Genomic DNA, 16445 nt, shown 5'->3' on the forward strand with positions numbered 1-16445 from the left:
AAGGCCAGTTTGGTAAAAATAATAAAAAATTGAATTATTTAAAAGTTACTAACAAACAAACCCTAACAAATTTTATCATATTTCCCAGCCAGCCCAAAAGCTCAGCCCGGATCTTCCGCAACTTGTTTCAGACAAAATTTCTTCCCCCAACCCCCATGTTATTTATTTATTCTCTCCTTATATTAACCCACGGCTTCTTCCCTCTGCTCCTTCACCTTCTCTCTCTTCAACTTTCAACTTCGCACTCTCTAGAACCCAACTCAACTTTGAAGCATTTGAGCTAGAACACAAATGGGTTTTGCATGCATGTGCTTACAAGTCCTTAATCAAGCTTAATTAGCCAGCTTAATCAACCTGCTTAACCTCGTGAGTATCGTACTTCAGTAACGCTCGAGGCAGTTTCAGTTTTTTGGGTGAGTGGGAGAAAAAATAGAAAATAAAAATTTGAAGTTGGTTTTTTCTTTCAAGTGGCTGTTTGTTTGCTGAGAAAATTTAATTAATTATTTTCTTTTTGTGACGATCCTTCCATTTTTTGATTCCTCAGATTTATTACAAGCTGACAAAAAGCAAACCCCAAACGTCTGTTAGTCGAATACAAATACAATGGCTCCAGCAAGCAATTGGTTGTCCTTCTCTCTCATGTCTCCCATGGAAATGTTGAGGTCCTCTGAGTCCGATCAATCTCCCTTCGTCCCCTATGACGCGTCCTCCGCCGCCTCCCCCCACTACTTCCTCGACAACTTCTATGCCAACAACGGTAAGTGGATGCTCTCTCTTTTGACCGATCGAGCTTTCTTTGTGCTCTGTTTGGTTGCCGAGAAAATAGTTTACAACCTGTTTGTGTTGATTCTTCACTGAGAAAATATGATTAAACAATTGTTTTGTGTTTTCGGGGTTTTAATCGCCGACTCAAATCCTACTTTTGGGTCACGTGAAAATCCGAAATACTTGTAATCTGTTTGGCTGACGAGGGAGGTGAATCGGAGCAAAAGTACAAAAAACTTCTGTTTGGTTGGCAAGAAAATATGAATGCTCTCTATATCTCTAACTGCATGTGCGTAATATTCACAGTTTTCGTTTTTTTTAAGGGTGGCCGACGAACCCAAAATCCCAAGTGTTTTTCGCGGACGGTGAGGACCAAAGCAAGCAGCAAGGCCAGTCCAGTTCACCAAATCTGTCACCGTTCGTCGACCCACAGAGCCACACTCAGCATATCCCGAAGCTCGAGGACTTTCTCGGCGATTCGTCATCGATGGTGCGCTATTCTGATAGCCAAACAGAGACCCAAGACTCGTCCCTGACTCACATCTACGACCAGAGCTCCACCTTCTTCGGCGGCGACCAGCACCAGCACCAGAACCAGCACCAGCAGCAGGAAGATCTCAAGGCGATTACTGGGTTCCAAGCGTTTTCGACCAACTCGGGCTCGGAGGTGGACTCGGCGTCCATGGCCCGGACGACTCAGCAGCAGCAGCTTTCTTGCACCGAGTTCGCGGGTCATTCTATTGAGTCGACCGGGAACGAGTTAGGGGTGTACAACTCGAGCTGCGCGGCGAATGCTTTGTCGCTTGGTGTCACCACCACTCAGAGCTCTTCTGATCAGAAAAAGGCCATTGTTGCCGTCGACACCGACGGTTCTAAGAAGATTGCTGATACTTTTGGCCAGAGGACTTCAATTTACAGAGGGGTCACTAGGTCAGAAGAATAAATCCATCCCATAATCCCATTTTTCTCAGTTAATTAATTAACCCATTAATTAATTGATTATTGATATAATGTTGATATTTTTAGTTTTTAGTTAATAGGGTTTTTAATAATTTTGGTGGGAATGCATGCATCTGGTGGGAATAATTAAGGGAGTTGGGCTTTTAAGTCGACTTTCTGTGTAAATTGCGGGGTTTGAGGATTTGACTGATTAATTTAACTGATGAGAGATAAATAAATATTGATTTTAAAAGGAGAAAGAGCATCTCTGACTCTAAATCTCTTTGTTGTATTTTTGGTGCAGACACCGGTGGACGGGTAGATATGAAGCGCATCTATGGGATAACAGCTGTAGAAGAGAGGGTCAGGCCAGGAAGGGGCGTCAAGGTCCCTCTCTCTCTCTTATTTTCTGCATTTTGTGTGTACAGTTCTAAAACATATATTTTTGTGTGCGTATGGATACGCACATGGGAATTTTCTCGTATGCTTCGAGGTGATCTAGGGTTCTTATACATGGAGAGTTTTTGCCGTTGTATCTTCTTCAATGATAACGCTGGAGTATAATAGAATTTTTGTGCGTAAGATATTTTTAGAGTGTAATAGAATTTTTGTGCGTAAGATATTTTTAGAGTGTAATAGAATTTTTGTACGTACAACATACGTAATGCATAGAGAAACAACTGTAGCACTGAAAAGAAGATTGCATGCAATATACAAAGGGAAAGCCAATGGGTCAATTTTATAGAGCGGAAGGGTGTCCTTTTTCATTAGTCACACATGATTGATTGAATGCTGCTATCTGTGTACCACAAATTACTGTTTTCTGAGTCTCCCATCATTTCTTTTCCTTTTCATTTCTCTGAATATATTTCTTTCTTTCAATCAGTTTTTGATTTGATCGGATGGGCCGCCATTTTTTCATCTGGGTTTTTTATATTTCCATTATTTCTTACATCTCTTTGTTCTCTCATCTGCAAATTTACTGAATTACAGAGCTCAATGACCGATATTTTTCTGACCACCTTCAACTTTTGGCTTTTGCTTTTGCTTTCGCTTTCAGCTCCCTCTCTACAATTTTGGGTTTGACCAAAGCACCCACTTGAATAAATTATTTTATTATTATACTTCTTTATTAACGCCAGAACTTGTTGAGAGTGACTTCCCTGGACTGGACCCTGATAAAGTGCCAGACCTAGATTCTGGTCCATACTTCATAAACTTCATATGCGTAGTTGTAGTATATACCTTCTAGTGATTGGGACTCACATCCATATTTTGATAGATAATCAACACTAATTTCATTTGTACTACGGTGAGCAGGATTCGAATTTGAGTACAAAGTAGAGAGCATACATATTCTAGTAAACTTGGCTAAATCCAAGTCTAAGTCTGCGGGCCATTGTTTAGATTAGGTTTCAATTTTTGGCAGCTATCACAGGCAATTCACGGCTCCTTTTTTTGACAAATGCACTTCCTTTTTTTTTTCAGAAATAATTATTGTTTATTAGTTAGATCAAGGGCTAGTCTACTTAGCTGATAATTTTGACTGCTGTTTAAGCTGATGTTGAAATCTTTTTGCTTTTTGCATAAAATGTGGGATTCTGGAAATCTTGCTGTCATTCAATATCTGATCCGATTCCACAGTTTACTTGGGTAAGATTTTTATCCTTTTTATTTACATTGGAACAAAAAGAAATTTACTTTTAATTTTGTAGCTTGCATTTTTGAGTTAATAAACTTGCTGTTGCTGTAATTGTTTCAGGTGGATATGACAAGGAAGATAAGGCAGCAAGGGCTTATGATTTGGCTGCACTGAAATACTGGGGTCCTACTGCAACAACCAACTTTCCTGTAATGCATATACTGTTAATTCTAATATATTTAGAATATTCTTTTGTTCTTGCATTGAAAATCTATCTGACAGAGAAGTGGACTGCAAAGTAAGCATTTGGTTTTTTAATTCTCAGGTTTCAACTTACGGCAAAGAACTGGAAGATATGAAGCATGTGACCAAGCAAGAATTCATTGCCTCTCTCAGAAGGTTTGCTCCGACAGACCCCTTTCGGATTTTTTTTTTCCGTCTGTTATGTGGTTAATTAAATATTTCTCCCCAACTTTTCACTTGCAGGAAAAGCAGTGGTTTTTCAAGAGGAGCTTCTATTTACAGGGGAGTTACAAGGTCAGTACGTCTATTTTCAAATCATTCCTTGTCAATATTCCTTGTTATATATGTTAGGAAATATAAACTAGTATATTCGTCCATGCATTGTTCAATTTAATATTGCAGGCATCATCAACAAGGCCGATGGCAAGCAAGAATAGGCCGTGTGGCCGGGAACAAAGACCTATACCTGGGAACATTTGGTAACACCTTTACCTGACTTGTTTTATTCAAACCTTTTATAGTTCTGCTTTTGGGCTTAAACGGTACTGCAGGGAGACATACTGATTAATTGACACCATTCAAGACTTAAAGTTAATCTTAATTTTTATTTTCAAGCATGAAAGTTTAATATACTCGGTTGATCGTTTAGTTTTTCTCTGGATTAGTCTGATAACGTACCACGTATTGAATTGGATGCTTCTTGGTCTTTGGAAGAGCCAAAGAATTAATGTGCACATTTTGATAATCCCATGACCATTTATTGTCGACAGCTACAGAAGAGGAAGCAGCAGAGGCGTATGATATAGCGGCCATAAAGTTTAGGGGCATTAATGCAGTTACAAATTTTGAGATGAACCGATATGACGTTGAAGCTATTGGCAAGAGTTCTCTTCCTGTTGGTGGGGCAGCAAAGCGCTTGAAGCTCTCACTCGAAGCTGAAGAGCAGAAACCATCTGTGAGTCATGATCAGCAGCATCCTCAATGCAGCAGTGGCAACAACATCAATTTCACTTCCATGCAGCCAGTTCAATCCATACCATGCGGGATTCCATACGACGCTGCAGCTGCCAACGCTTATTATCACAACCTCTTCCACCAATTTCAGCCAAACTACTATGGCGCTTTGGATTCTGCTGGACTAAACCCTAACATTGCGACTCAGATGAACATGATGCCGCAGCAGCCAGCTGAGTTTTACATTTGGCCTAATCACCAATCCCATTAATAGGAGTACCATACGGTACTCGTCAGCGATAGGACTAAACAGTACTTGTTGTTTTGGCATGTTAGCCGCTAACATTATCCGGCTGACCAACATCTGACCCTCACTCCAATCCACCTCTCAACCTTAGGATTTAGGATTAGGAAAGGCGTAGGAGGTTTTTGTTTGGAGGTTAAAGTTCTGGATAGAGAGTAGGAAGCTGGGTTTTGTATCTATGGTGGGAAATGTTGAATGGTGTTATCCATTACTTTATTAAGAATTTTTCCTTTTAGATGTCTTTCCAAGCTTGCAGCCTTTTGATTTAGTTCGTTTTTTAATATGTGAAATCAGTCGGATAAGGGGCAGACTTGCGCATCGTTGCGGACGTCGGTGTTACAGCCTGACCAACTTGCCTTAATCTCAGCTTGCTACGACAAGATGATATTTTATTGAAAGTGATGTTGGAGAGATTAAATTTGTGGACAAAATTTTGAAAATTAGATGACACGAAAATTGATTGGATTATTACTTAAACGTTAATGAACGTGTTTACTTTTGTTAGTAGTACATCATTTAATTTACAAATTTTTAATCTCTCTAGCATTTGAAACTACATCGTAATGATTTAAACTTGAATGCACCGATGGTGTGCTCCAGCCAACTTGTGCCTAGTCTAAGTTTTTAAAGATGGGACTACTTAATAACTTGGAATCATAAGGAGACGCTAACCAATTTGCCTAATCTACGTCAGCTATGATAGCGGTCTCTTCGGTAAATATATAAATATTGGAAAGAAAGCTAGCTAAATACTGCTTTGTTACAAAATCTTTCCGCTTTTAAACCCGAAGACATAATACAATCTACTAAATTATACCACGTTCATGGGCTAGGGTTCTAACCGGTCCAAGCCTTGACGGCCAAATCCGACCCGGGATCAACCCTCAAGGCCGCTCCTCAAATTCCTCTCTGGCTTCCTCCCTCATCATCTTCCACTCGTAATCAAGGTATAAAATTCGATGATATCGGAAATATCGGTAGTAAAAAAATACGGAAATTTCGATCGAAATATCGGAATATTATCAATATCGATAAAAATTGAATAAAAACCACGGAAATTGTAAGAAAAACTTGGAAATTTTTATTGAAACTTTGCAGGATGTTTATTTAGTCAATTATTTATTAGTTTATCACAAAAAATTGGAAGGAAATGCATTGCATCATTGATTTAACTAATTTAAGTTGATTATATAGCGAGCTGGCAAACATTGTGAGTGTAGAAAATATGTAGTAATTAATGAAAAAAGTTTAAACACACCATAATCATTTATATATAATGAATTAGTACAATATTTTACACTTTATACATTGTATGGTAAGATACATGAGTGACTTAGTACCACATAGAGTTCCTATGAGATTCAAAATTTTCACTATCTTCATCATCTCTATGGGTAGATTTGTTTCTTGCAAAAATAATTCAAAACAAAACCATATATATAAATATTTGAGCATATTTTCTCAAAAACATAAGTGATATGGTGGTCAAGGTGTTGAAGGAGTAAAATGGGAGGGGTTCGAATCCCTTGGTGTTATTTAAATATAGAAATTTATCCTAGATAATAAATATTAGGGTAAATTACATAAAACTACCTCAACTATTAGGGTTTTATTTATTTATTTATTTATTTTTTCTGGGTTGCAGGTAGTGGGTGCGGCGTGTAACACCCCAACCCCTAATTATATGTATAATTTCGTAAGTCCTCTAAAGTTTTATTGAGATTTCATTTTGGCTCCCCCCATTTTGATTAAATTTGGACCCTTTATCTAGATTCCTAAACACTCCCAAACTGCCACGTGGCAACACCATATCACTCTTCACTCTTCTCTCTTTCCGTCCCCTACCCCGTGACCCTCTTTCCTTTCTCTTTCTTCTTCTTCTTTCTCTGCACTCTATCTCTCTCTCGAAACCCTTTATCTCTTCCCTCTTTGTCGCCGAGACACACACGGCAGCAGCATCGTGCAAACATCATTACCATTAATATCATCGTCATCAAACCTCGTCTTTCTCCCTCTCCTTCTCGTCTCTGCAACTCGGCGAACGCATGAACTCTCCGACAAGCTTCTTAATCTTCTCTGGTTAGGTAAGTTTCGGGTTTTCCTCGTTCTGTTCTAGATTAAAGCTTAGATGTGAATTTTTAAGTTCTATCTCATGTTTTTCCAAGGTTTTTGGGACGAAATTAGCTCGGGATTAGGCACACCCATCTCCGGTGAGGCCATGGGTGTCTAGAGGTGTTCCGACCACCACAAGTCGTTTCACGGCAAACGAAAATGGTTCGAGTGGGTCCCGCTGTCGAACGAATGGGATCCGATTACTACCATATCGTTGGGAGTCGTTCACCGCCACAGAGAACAACGCAGCGGCGGCTGAGGGTCTTCAAGTCACCAATCTTATTGAAGATGAGGAGGAGGAGGGAGTCCAGGAGGCGATCGAAGAGGTCGTCGTCAACAAGGGAGTAGGGTTCCAGACGACAACGACGAATTCCTTCGATAATATCGTAATATATTGACGATAATTAAGTGGATACTCGTGAAAATATCACCCTCTCACAAAACCGATATTATCAACGAAATATCGCCGATAATATCGATATTTTGGTCCATACTAGTAACACTGACCCAACAGACAAAACGCCGTCGCATCCCCCTCCGCCCGACCCAGCCTGACCGCATCCACCAGGTCTTCAACCGCCGCCTCCTGTTCAGCCCGAGCTTCAACTCGGCCCTCTTCACCAGAGCGTCCCCGCGCTCCTTCTCAGAGAGCGTCTTCACGCACGGCGGCGACAGGGTCGCATCAAACGATTTCAGCACGGAGGTCTTGTGCCCCAAGAGATCGAGCTTTAGGGCTTTGAGGATGTGTGGGCCCGGATCCCTGGGTGAGAGAGACAGCGCCTTCTCGGCCTCCGTCAGGCGTTTTTGGCGTGGGCCTGGGATTGGGCCTTGTGGGGAGTGGACCACGCTCGGGTCAGGAGCTGCGACCCGTGGATGAAGTGGCGGGTCGATTGGAGGTTGGCTTGGTTATTGGTTCGGAGTTTGGTAAGGGCGTTTCTGGAGAGTTTGTGTATGGCGAAGAACACCGCTAGGGTTAGGATCAGAAGGCCGACCTGCAGCACCACCTCTGATGTCATTAGATTGAACGGTTGTGATTGCAATAGTGATAGGTTGATTGTTATCCAATTGGATCTGGGTTGTTGATCTGAGTTTGTCGCAGAGAACAGAGGCGAACTGAACCTGGGTGGCTAACTTACCGGTTAGTGTTTGTGCATAATGATGTGCATGGTGCTTTTGCAAATGTTATTTTCTTTATGGTCCCAAATTTTTCATTTTTTACATTAATGAACCAGTGCAAAGATGGAGTAACAAATTGATCAAGGAAGACTTTCAACTTGATTCAGAACTGTTTACTTGATGAGAGAACATAAATACAACCATCATGGGGTACGCCTTGTTCTAACAAAAGTAACTTCCTTTTGCTAGATATTACGACATGTTATGTTGTCAGGTTATCAATCACGATTGTTCAACTAGTGGAGCATTGACGGCGTTCAACGTTTGAATGTACAATGTTCCAATTGATCGTTTGGTAACATAACATACCATGCCACAACGATAACAAAATGCCACTTTTCCTAGTATTCTCTACAAATATGTAGCAATCAATCAACAGTTGCTTCAATTTGAGAGCCTGAGGAGATACACGGCAAAGGGGTACTACAATCCCAAAACTTCCACACTAATAGCTGACAAGGTAACAACAACAAGAGGCTGCAGGAGAAAGAGGAATGGAAAGCAAAGGCAGTCTACTGATCCAATACGAGTTGCCGGTGGCGGTTGAGATCGCTGAGGTAATTCGAACAAGTGTAGTCTTCCAAGTCACAAGACTCTAGAACCAGTGATCTCACTGCTGTAGATTTCTGTCTCAACTGATCTGCGACGCCATCCTCTCCCTTTAGCATCTGCACTACCTGCACTCTCACCAATTTGCATCGTTAGTCCATCTTGCATAACGGTTGGAAAACAAATTAACCCGAAACAAGAAACTGATCATACCCGATTCATATACGGACGCCTTGTGGATTGATGACTGATGCACATTGAAGCCGTCACCATGGCTCTTTTCATCTCAATCGGATCATATGCATCTTCGAACAGAGGATCTGCTAGCTCCTTCATATTACTTGCATCTAGAAGCGGCTTTGCCTGTGTATAACACAAGAAAAATTGGCTATTGAACTTGAGATTTAATGATACAATGACGTTGCTGTCCTAATTCTAACCCTTTCTGGCACCCGTAAGCATTTGGCAAAGGCAAAAGTGGGGATAAAAATGCTATTTAGTTTTACATAACAGATGCTTACCCAGATCACAAGGCTTTGCTGAGTTGAATCAACTGCACGGCGACCTGTTATGAGCTCCAGTAATAAAACCCCATATGCAAACACATCAGTCTTCTCGTCGACAATTCCATGCATAAAGTACTCTGGAGACAAGTACCTGAAACAATTTGAAGGTCCGTTAGCCTAAAAATCTCTACGACAGATGAAAGTTAGCAATCATAACTGATCAACAATTGAAACTGCGCCCTGACCCGAATGTGCCTTCAATAGGGAATACAACATGGTGAGTCCATTTTTCTGGGAGCCACTTTGCTAGTCCGAAATCAGATATCTGCAGTAACAGTAAAATAGAACTCCGATTACATTTAGAAAATCCATTAAGAAGCATATATGACCAGACCGGAAGAACACAAAGAATACCTGAGCTTCATAATCTTCGGTTAGTAATATATTAGAGGCCTTGATGTCCCGGTGAATGATGCGCCTGTGGCAATCGTGATGGAGATATCGCAAACCTTCTGCTATCCCAATTGCTACCTTAAACCTGATCTTCCAATCCATACATTCTGCTGTACCTGATACGCAGAATATCTTCTCATCAGCGAAACTGAAATACGATGCTGGAAGGAAAAAAAAAACAAACAGAATAAGAAACTTAGAAGACAAATCCGGTACCAAAGAGTAGAGAAGCTAAGCTGCCGTGTGGGGAAAATTGCAGGACAAGGTGCAAACCACTGTCGATGCCAAAGCCAAGTAGGCGAGCAGCATTCGGGTGTCTTATGTGTGCAATAATCCCAACCTCTGCCAAGAAATCGCCAACTCGATCCTCGTTTTCTTTCTCTTTCTCTTTCTTCATTAGCCTCTTGACTGCTACAATTGTACCATTGGATAAGAACCCCTTGTAAACTTCTGCTTGCCCACCTTTGCCAATCAGGTTCTCTGCCGAGTATCATGCATTCACAACTCAATAAGGATTCTATTCACAAATGAATAACAAAATCGAAAATAAGGCTCACCAGGTTTGAAATTGGCAGTAGCAGCAGCAAGCTCAGCGTAATCAAAGTTCCTCCATGACGGCTTCGTAACCGACATCCCATCAGCTCCTTCCTCCTCCTCATCCTCGGCGTTCCAAATCCGAGCCAGTCTCCTCCTCAAGTTCCTCCTGGAAAGTTCATAGCTGGCACCCAATACTGGAATGGTCGAAAACCGCCTCGCTGACTTCTTCTTCAAGGCATCGAACATTCCCTTGCCTCTCATCTGCAACCCAATGCTGATGTCTCGCATTAGCGTCTGGCCCATCGTCTTTTCGGAACAAGAAGATGTGCCGCAGCTGCTGCCGCTGTAGTCCGAGTCCGTAACGGGGATTTCCAACACGCCCCTCGGTGACGGCTTGTCCTCACACGACTCCATCTTCCTCAGATCGCCTTGTGACTCTGATTCCATTTCTGGGTTTCCTTTCGTTTCTCCTACGGTCTCTGCCATTGCAATGCCCCACCAAATCGTTACTAAATGAACAAAAAAAAAAAAAAAAAAAACAAACAAACAGAGCAAAAACAAAGACAAAAATTTCTGACTATTTATTAAGATTCTAGTTTTATTTTCGCTTTTTCAGGAACCAATATGACAATGAATGATTAGACTATGTATTGGCTAAAAAAACAAAGAACGAGGAAAAAGAGGAGCATATATAAAACTTTTCGCCTTAAATTTTTCTTTTGCTTTTTCAGGTTGATGTACCAAAAATTCCCATTCATTTTTCGCAGCCGGGCCGCCAGTGTCCTTGCAATCGCCCACGCAGGGTCACTACAACCCACCCGCCGCCGCAAACACACAAAAAAAAACCTGAAAACAGAGGAGGCGCAGAGCATACCTTCCGCCGTCATGGTTTAGGCTTTGCAGAGTTTCCCAAATTACTAAACCAGAAGAAGAGAGAAGAGGGAGGCCTTCCTGAAAACAAAAGGAGGAAAAGACTCCACTACATTGTGTTGTGGAGGGAGAAAGAGATGGAAGAAGAAGGAAGAAGAAGAAGAAGAAAAATGCAGAAGGCAAATTTCTAGAGAGAGAGAATTTGAAAAATGGGATATCTTTAGAAGGTGGTTATTCTTTGAGGATCAATGTAGGGTATCCAAAATTCCCCCCCACGATTACCAACTTAGGTGTCATTGGAATATATACATACACACACATATATATACACACACGCATATGTGTGTGTAATGTGTATATGCATATATTTTGCTATATTTATACAACTGCTCTACTGTGTATTTTGATATGTTGTACCCAAAACATGTTGATTATTAATTCAAAGGAAAACTAATGAAAATGGTTTGAAAACTTTGAGTTTTAATGATAAGGACAAAATAAAGGGTAAAGTGAATAGTACTAGGATTGACTTTTTAGTGTAAAAATATGGTTTTTCGTTAAAGTAAACAATATTATGAGTTTTTCGTTAAAGTTCCTTAATTCAAATGGTTTTCTTATTTTTGTTGGGGTGGTAATGTAATCGCAGCCGTTGCTTTTAGGGCTCGTGATTTTTGCCGTGATGAGGGGAGGGACTGGGGATTTAACGAGCCAAAGGGCAACTGCCAACGGATGTAAATTGTAATCTGGCTTTTTTAGGAGCAAGTTAATTGAGTTTCCTTTTTTGTTAATTCTGATCCATAATTGTCTGTTGGACAAAGAAGAAGAGATACGGTCTCACGTATGTGACATGTCAACTCACGCAAGGGCGTGTATACTCATCTGCCCTTGTAATTTCAACGAAAATTATCTACCAAACTTCAACGAATTCCTCCCAAACGTAAAATTATATTAAATTTAAATAATAAAATCTTGATATATGTAAAAAGGAAATCAAAATATTTTTTGTATGGATTTTTCAAGAATTTACAAGTAATATGACTATATGAGTGTATGTTAAATTGTGTGGTCATGTCATCAGGTGGTAATTGGTATAATCTTTTCACTTGTTATGATATGAGTGAGTTTTATTGACATTGTTCTCTAAAAGTAGAAAATATATATTAATCTTTTCGCATGTTATATATTAACACATAAACTGATCAAATTTATCAAATAAAATGATCAAATTTCAAATGTTATATATACAATATAACTAGTAAAATGATCAAATTTCGATATTACACAGCAACTTTTCGAGATATACTTGGCATTTCTTACATATATATAATTTTCATTCTAAATTAATCTTTTTTTTGTGTGGCTTTTTAGCTAAAATGGTCATTGAGATTTGAAATCAATAGAAGTGATCCATGAGATTGTCCACCATCAATCATTTTGGTCATTCGGTGAAAAATTATGATAAATAAGGATTAAAATGACAAAATTATCCTCAATTTGATAAACAATAAGCCAACATGATTTGACAAAAAATGAGGGCATTTTTATCATTTTATCCTTATTTTATGGAGATTTTTTAGTGAAGGACCAAAATCATTAAATGTGGACAAACTTAGGGACCAATTCTATTGATTTCAAATCACAGAGACCAAAGTGAGGAGTTATGCAAATCTTAGGGACTAATTTGGTTTAAAAGCCTTTTTTTTATCAAGGCCCTTTGACTTTTGTCCACATCATATGTTAATTTTAAAAATGGAAAACTTATTAATCATTTTCATATATTTCTAGGGTTTAGGTAGACTTTTTTTTTGTTAGAACTATGTAAAGAACAATATTACTTGGCCAATTTTTTTTCATGGTCCTTGTGGTGAAAAGGCTTTTAATTGAGGTCCACCAAACTTTCGTTAGTCTTCCGTTAAATAAACTCACATGACTATTACATGGAGGGTCAAATTCGCCATTTCAATTCAAATTTCATCCTATTCCATGGACATCTAGTATGAGTTAGGGTTTAACGGAAATTAGATTTCATAGAAAAAAGCTTGAATGTAAAGAGTGAAACTAAACCTGTAAAACCAATTCAATGGCTAGGAGAAGAGATGAAAGTGACGCCGTGTATAATTTCTTAGGTATGATTTAATTTTGTTTGGAAATCATAATACTTCTAATAAACCATTGTTTTTTTCAATGCCAACATGTCTTTGATCATGAGTTAGAGTCTTAGTCTTAGTTGATTTTTCATTCTTGTATCAATTTGTACCAGTCCGAATGCATATATGCCTTTCAATTTTGTCCTTAATTGGTAGTGTGGTTTGATGCATGCCGTAGTTGGCCAATACACAACCTTTCAATTTTTTTCTTAATCTTCTTTGAATTTTAATTATTTAAGTTTCTTACGCTCTTGAAGTTCATATGTAGAGGGCCGACGTGAAAATTGAAATTTCTGCACTGCCTTTCACCCATTGTCTTCAATTCTTTAATTCTGCAATGCCTTTCACTCGTCTGAATGCATAAACTGCAATGTCGTTCACCCATTGTCTTTAAGTCTTTAAGTTATTCTTGTAAATTATCTCTCATTTTCACTTGTTTCAATTTGCTTTGTGCACTGGAATTAGATGCCAACTTTTTAACACATAAGAAAAACAAGTGTATGTCAAAACTCACCCAGAAAGAACAAGCGTATACCTAAGTCATACTAGATGTCTATAGAATAGGATATACTTTGGATTGAAATGATGTATTTGACCGATCCATGTGATAGTCACATGAGTGTTTTTAACGAAAGACTAATGGAAGTTTGGATTTGGACCTCAATTGCTAACAGGGCTCACCACGAGAGTTTAGTTAACAGCTTTTTCATCACAAGGGTAACATTGAAAGTGGTGTGTCACCACAAAAAAAATTTGTCCATATTACTTTATTATTGATTTTTAAGTAATTATTATATTTTAAAAATATTATTTGAATTTGTTTAATTTTTATAATTTGTGAGATATTGAGTGTATAGATATAGGATTTAAATTCTTTAAATGATGCTGAAGACCTCTACCAAAATATTTTAAAAAATAAAATTTCAATTCAACAATTAAGTTAATTAGAGACCGAAATCAAAATGACAATAAAGTAAATATGTGCGCATGCAAGAAGAGAAGTAATAGCATGAGGTGGTTGAATCATGTATTAGCCGAAAATGCATTTTATTCTATGACAATATTCCGACAGGAGAAAGGTTTTGATTTTAAGAGATGTTCTCATGCTCAAGCCTCCTACGGTCACATTGTCCTCCAATTCATGTTTACACCTGGTATGTAACAAATCACGTATTGGTGTTGGAAGCCAAAAGTAGGTTCTCGATGACCCATCTGAAAGTCAAGTGGTGCAGCCTAACAACATAATTACAAGAGATTGATTATTTTTTTTCTATTGATCTTATTACCAAACTTGTCACAACGTAATCGAGGAACTATTTTATGTTAATATTGACTACTTTGAAAATATGATTAGTTGCAGTTTCAGTATGTTAAATAAAAGAAATAACTACCACTTAGTACTACGGTTTAGTGATATTTCTTTTCATTTGTAAGTGAAAAGTCTTAGGTTCAATTCTCGTCATTTGTGAATTTGAACCACATTATTGTTAGCTCATTATGAGGTTAAACCCAACCTCCCTTCCCTTAGTATAGATAATATCGATTGTTCAAAAAAAAAAAAAAAAAAAAAACTAAAGGAAATGAACCTACCATAATTGTAACCACCACAGAGTGGTTCAGTGGTTGGGACGTCTTGTGTTTGATTCCCGCCGTTGGTGAATCGCACAATGGTGACCAATGGGAGGTTGAAATGCCTCTGTTAGTCTTTCTAGTTCCCGAAATAATGGATTGCCATGGGAAAACCACTAGTTGGTCATTTTTTATTTTTAAAGAACAACTCTCATAATTGTATTACCGGAAGAATTTCTAATTAAGAAATCTGCAACAGAATCACCGTTGGTTTTAATACTGTTTATACCATATTTAGGACCTCGTATTTAGACCTCGTATAAATACTCGGGGGACTTAAATGTAATTAGATAATAAAGGAAGGGGCAAATATGTAATAAGTGAGGAGTCCTTATTCTATAAAAGGACCCCTCACCCTCACAATTGGGAGGCCATTTCTAGAGCCTTCTCACCCCTCTCAAAGCTCTCACTCTCAGAGCTCTCTCTCTCCCTCACTTCTCAGAGAAATATAATACAATCAGTGTGGACGTAGCCCAAACCTTGGGGTGAACCACGATACATCTTGTGTCATTTACGTTTCTTGCAGATTCACGGTCGGATTTACGTTGTTCCAAGACCTCCGGTTTTGTGCATCAACAAATACTATCATTAAAATTAATTTGCACAAAATCTCCATTTAGAGGTTTCAAGCCATACTCTTGTTAATTTAATGAATAAAACCAGCCGAGCAAAAATCATACAAGGTTTTGGATCCAGTTATCACCTTCACTTTCGATATGAGGTTGAAGCTAGATGTCGGATTGCATTCATTTTAGCTAGTACAACACTATAGTTGGTGCAGTGCTATGGCTCTCAGATATCCAAAGGGTGTGGAACGACGACATGATTTTATCCTTTTATTTTGTTCCTTGTTTAATAATTTTCAGGAATTGTGTTGGAGATTTGGTTTTGATTTTTCTCTTTAGGAGAGTTGGTTCAGTTTAATTTCTATTTTCGTGTGCTACCCTTCTTTTGGATTTATGTGTGAAGGGTAGAGCTGTTTGATTTGTTGAATCTACTTTACTTAGTTTTCTGGGATTGTGGTGGTGATTAGGTGATGCGATTAGACTAATGGGCACTGTACTCTCTGTTCCATTATGATTTGAGATTTTTGTTCTCACATGATCTCTATGTAACACGAGATTTAACGATTTTATTGATTTATATAATCTTGCGGTTTCAGATGATCTTAGCTTTCAACGAGTGCTTGAAGTTTACTCATTGCTTTATTACTGATGATGTTTTATTGTAGTATTTAAGAGATCTAGTTTGCAAGAACCCTTTTGGGGTTGAGTTATTCATAACATGTATTTCTAACGTCCATTTATCAATGAATGGAATATCATACTTTAAAAAAAAAATTTAATTTAGTATTATTGTATGGTTTTAAAATTTTAACTAACTTTTACTAGTCTCAAATTGTCCAACTCACAGTAATAAATAAGTGAATTTTAATGAAAAGCTCTCGGTACTGTTCACTTAAAAAAAAAACCATATTTTTACATTAAAAGGTCAATCATGGTACTATTCACTTTATCATTTATTTTGTCCTTATCGTTAAAACTTAAAATTTTCAAACATTTTTTATTAGTTTTCCTGATAAATAATTCTAAAAGCAGATAAGTACTTGAACACACCAG

General features: G+C 38.4%; 2 protein-coding genes across 2 annotated transcripts; one reads left to right on the top strand and one right to left on the bottom strand.

Moving 5' to 3' along the window:
- The first annotated feature begins 230 nt into the window (after window positions 1–230).
- On the top strand, window positions 231–5088 carry LOC114819403 (AP2-like ethylene-responsive transcription factor AIL6). Its single transcript, XM_029087788.2, has 10 exons — window positions 231–413; window positions 545–757; window positions 1089–1695; window positions 2009–2091; window positions 3349–3357; window positions 3467–3555; window positions 3672–3745; window positions 3833–3883; window positions 3992–4068; window positions 4360–5088. The coding sequence occupies exons 2-10, from the start codon at window positions 604–606 to the stop codon at window positions 4812–4814; spliced, it is 1599 nt and encodes a 532-aa protein (XP_028943621.1). The 5' UTR covers window positions 231–413; window positions 545–603; the 3' UTR covers window positions 4815–5088.
- A 3275-nt stretch (window positions 5089–8363) lies between these two features.
- Window positions 8364–11348, bottom strand: LOC103426302 (receptor-like cytosolic serine/threonine-protein kinase RBK1). The gene is made up of 8 exons (XM_008364392.4): window positions 11055–11348; window positions 10201–10659; window positions 9860–10123; window positions 9605–9759; window positions 9436–9515; window positions 9206–9341; window positions 8898–9047; window positions 8364–8812 (listed from the first exon to the last, which is right to left on the bottom strand). Exons 1-8 carry the CDS (start codon window positions 11065–11067, stop codon window positions 8648–8650), a joined length of 1422 nt encoding a protein of 473 aa, XP_008362614.2. The 5' UTR covers window positions 11068–11348; the 3' UTR covers window positions 8364–8647.
- Between the last annotated feature and the right edge of the window lie 5097 nt (window positions 11349–16445).

The sequence above is a fragment of the Malus domestica genome, chromosome 01 (assembly GCF_042453785.1).
Source record: "Malus domestica chromosome 01, GDT2T_hap1".
Lineage (NCBI taxonomy): Eukaryota > Viridiplantae > Streptophyta > Magnoliopsida > Rosales > Rosaceae > Malus > Malus domestica.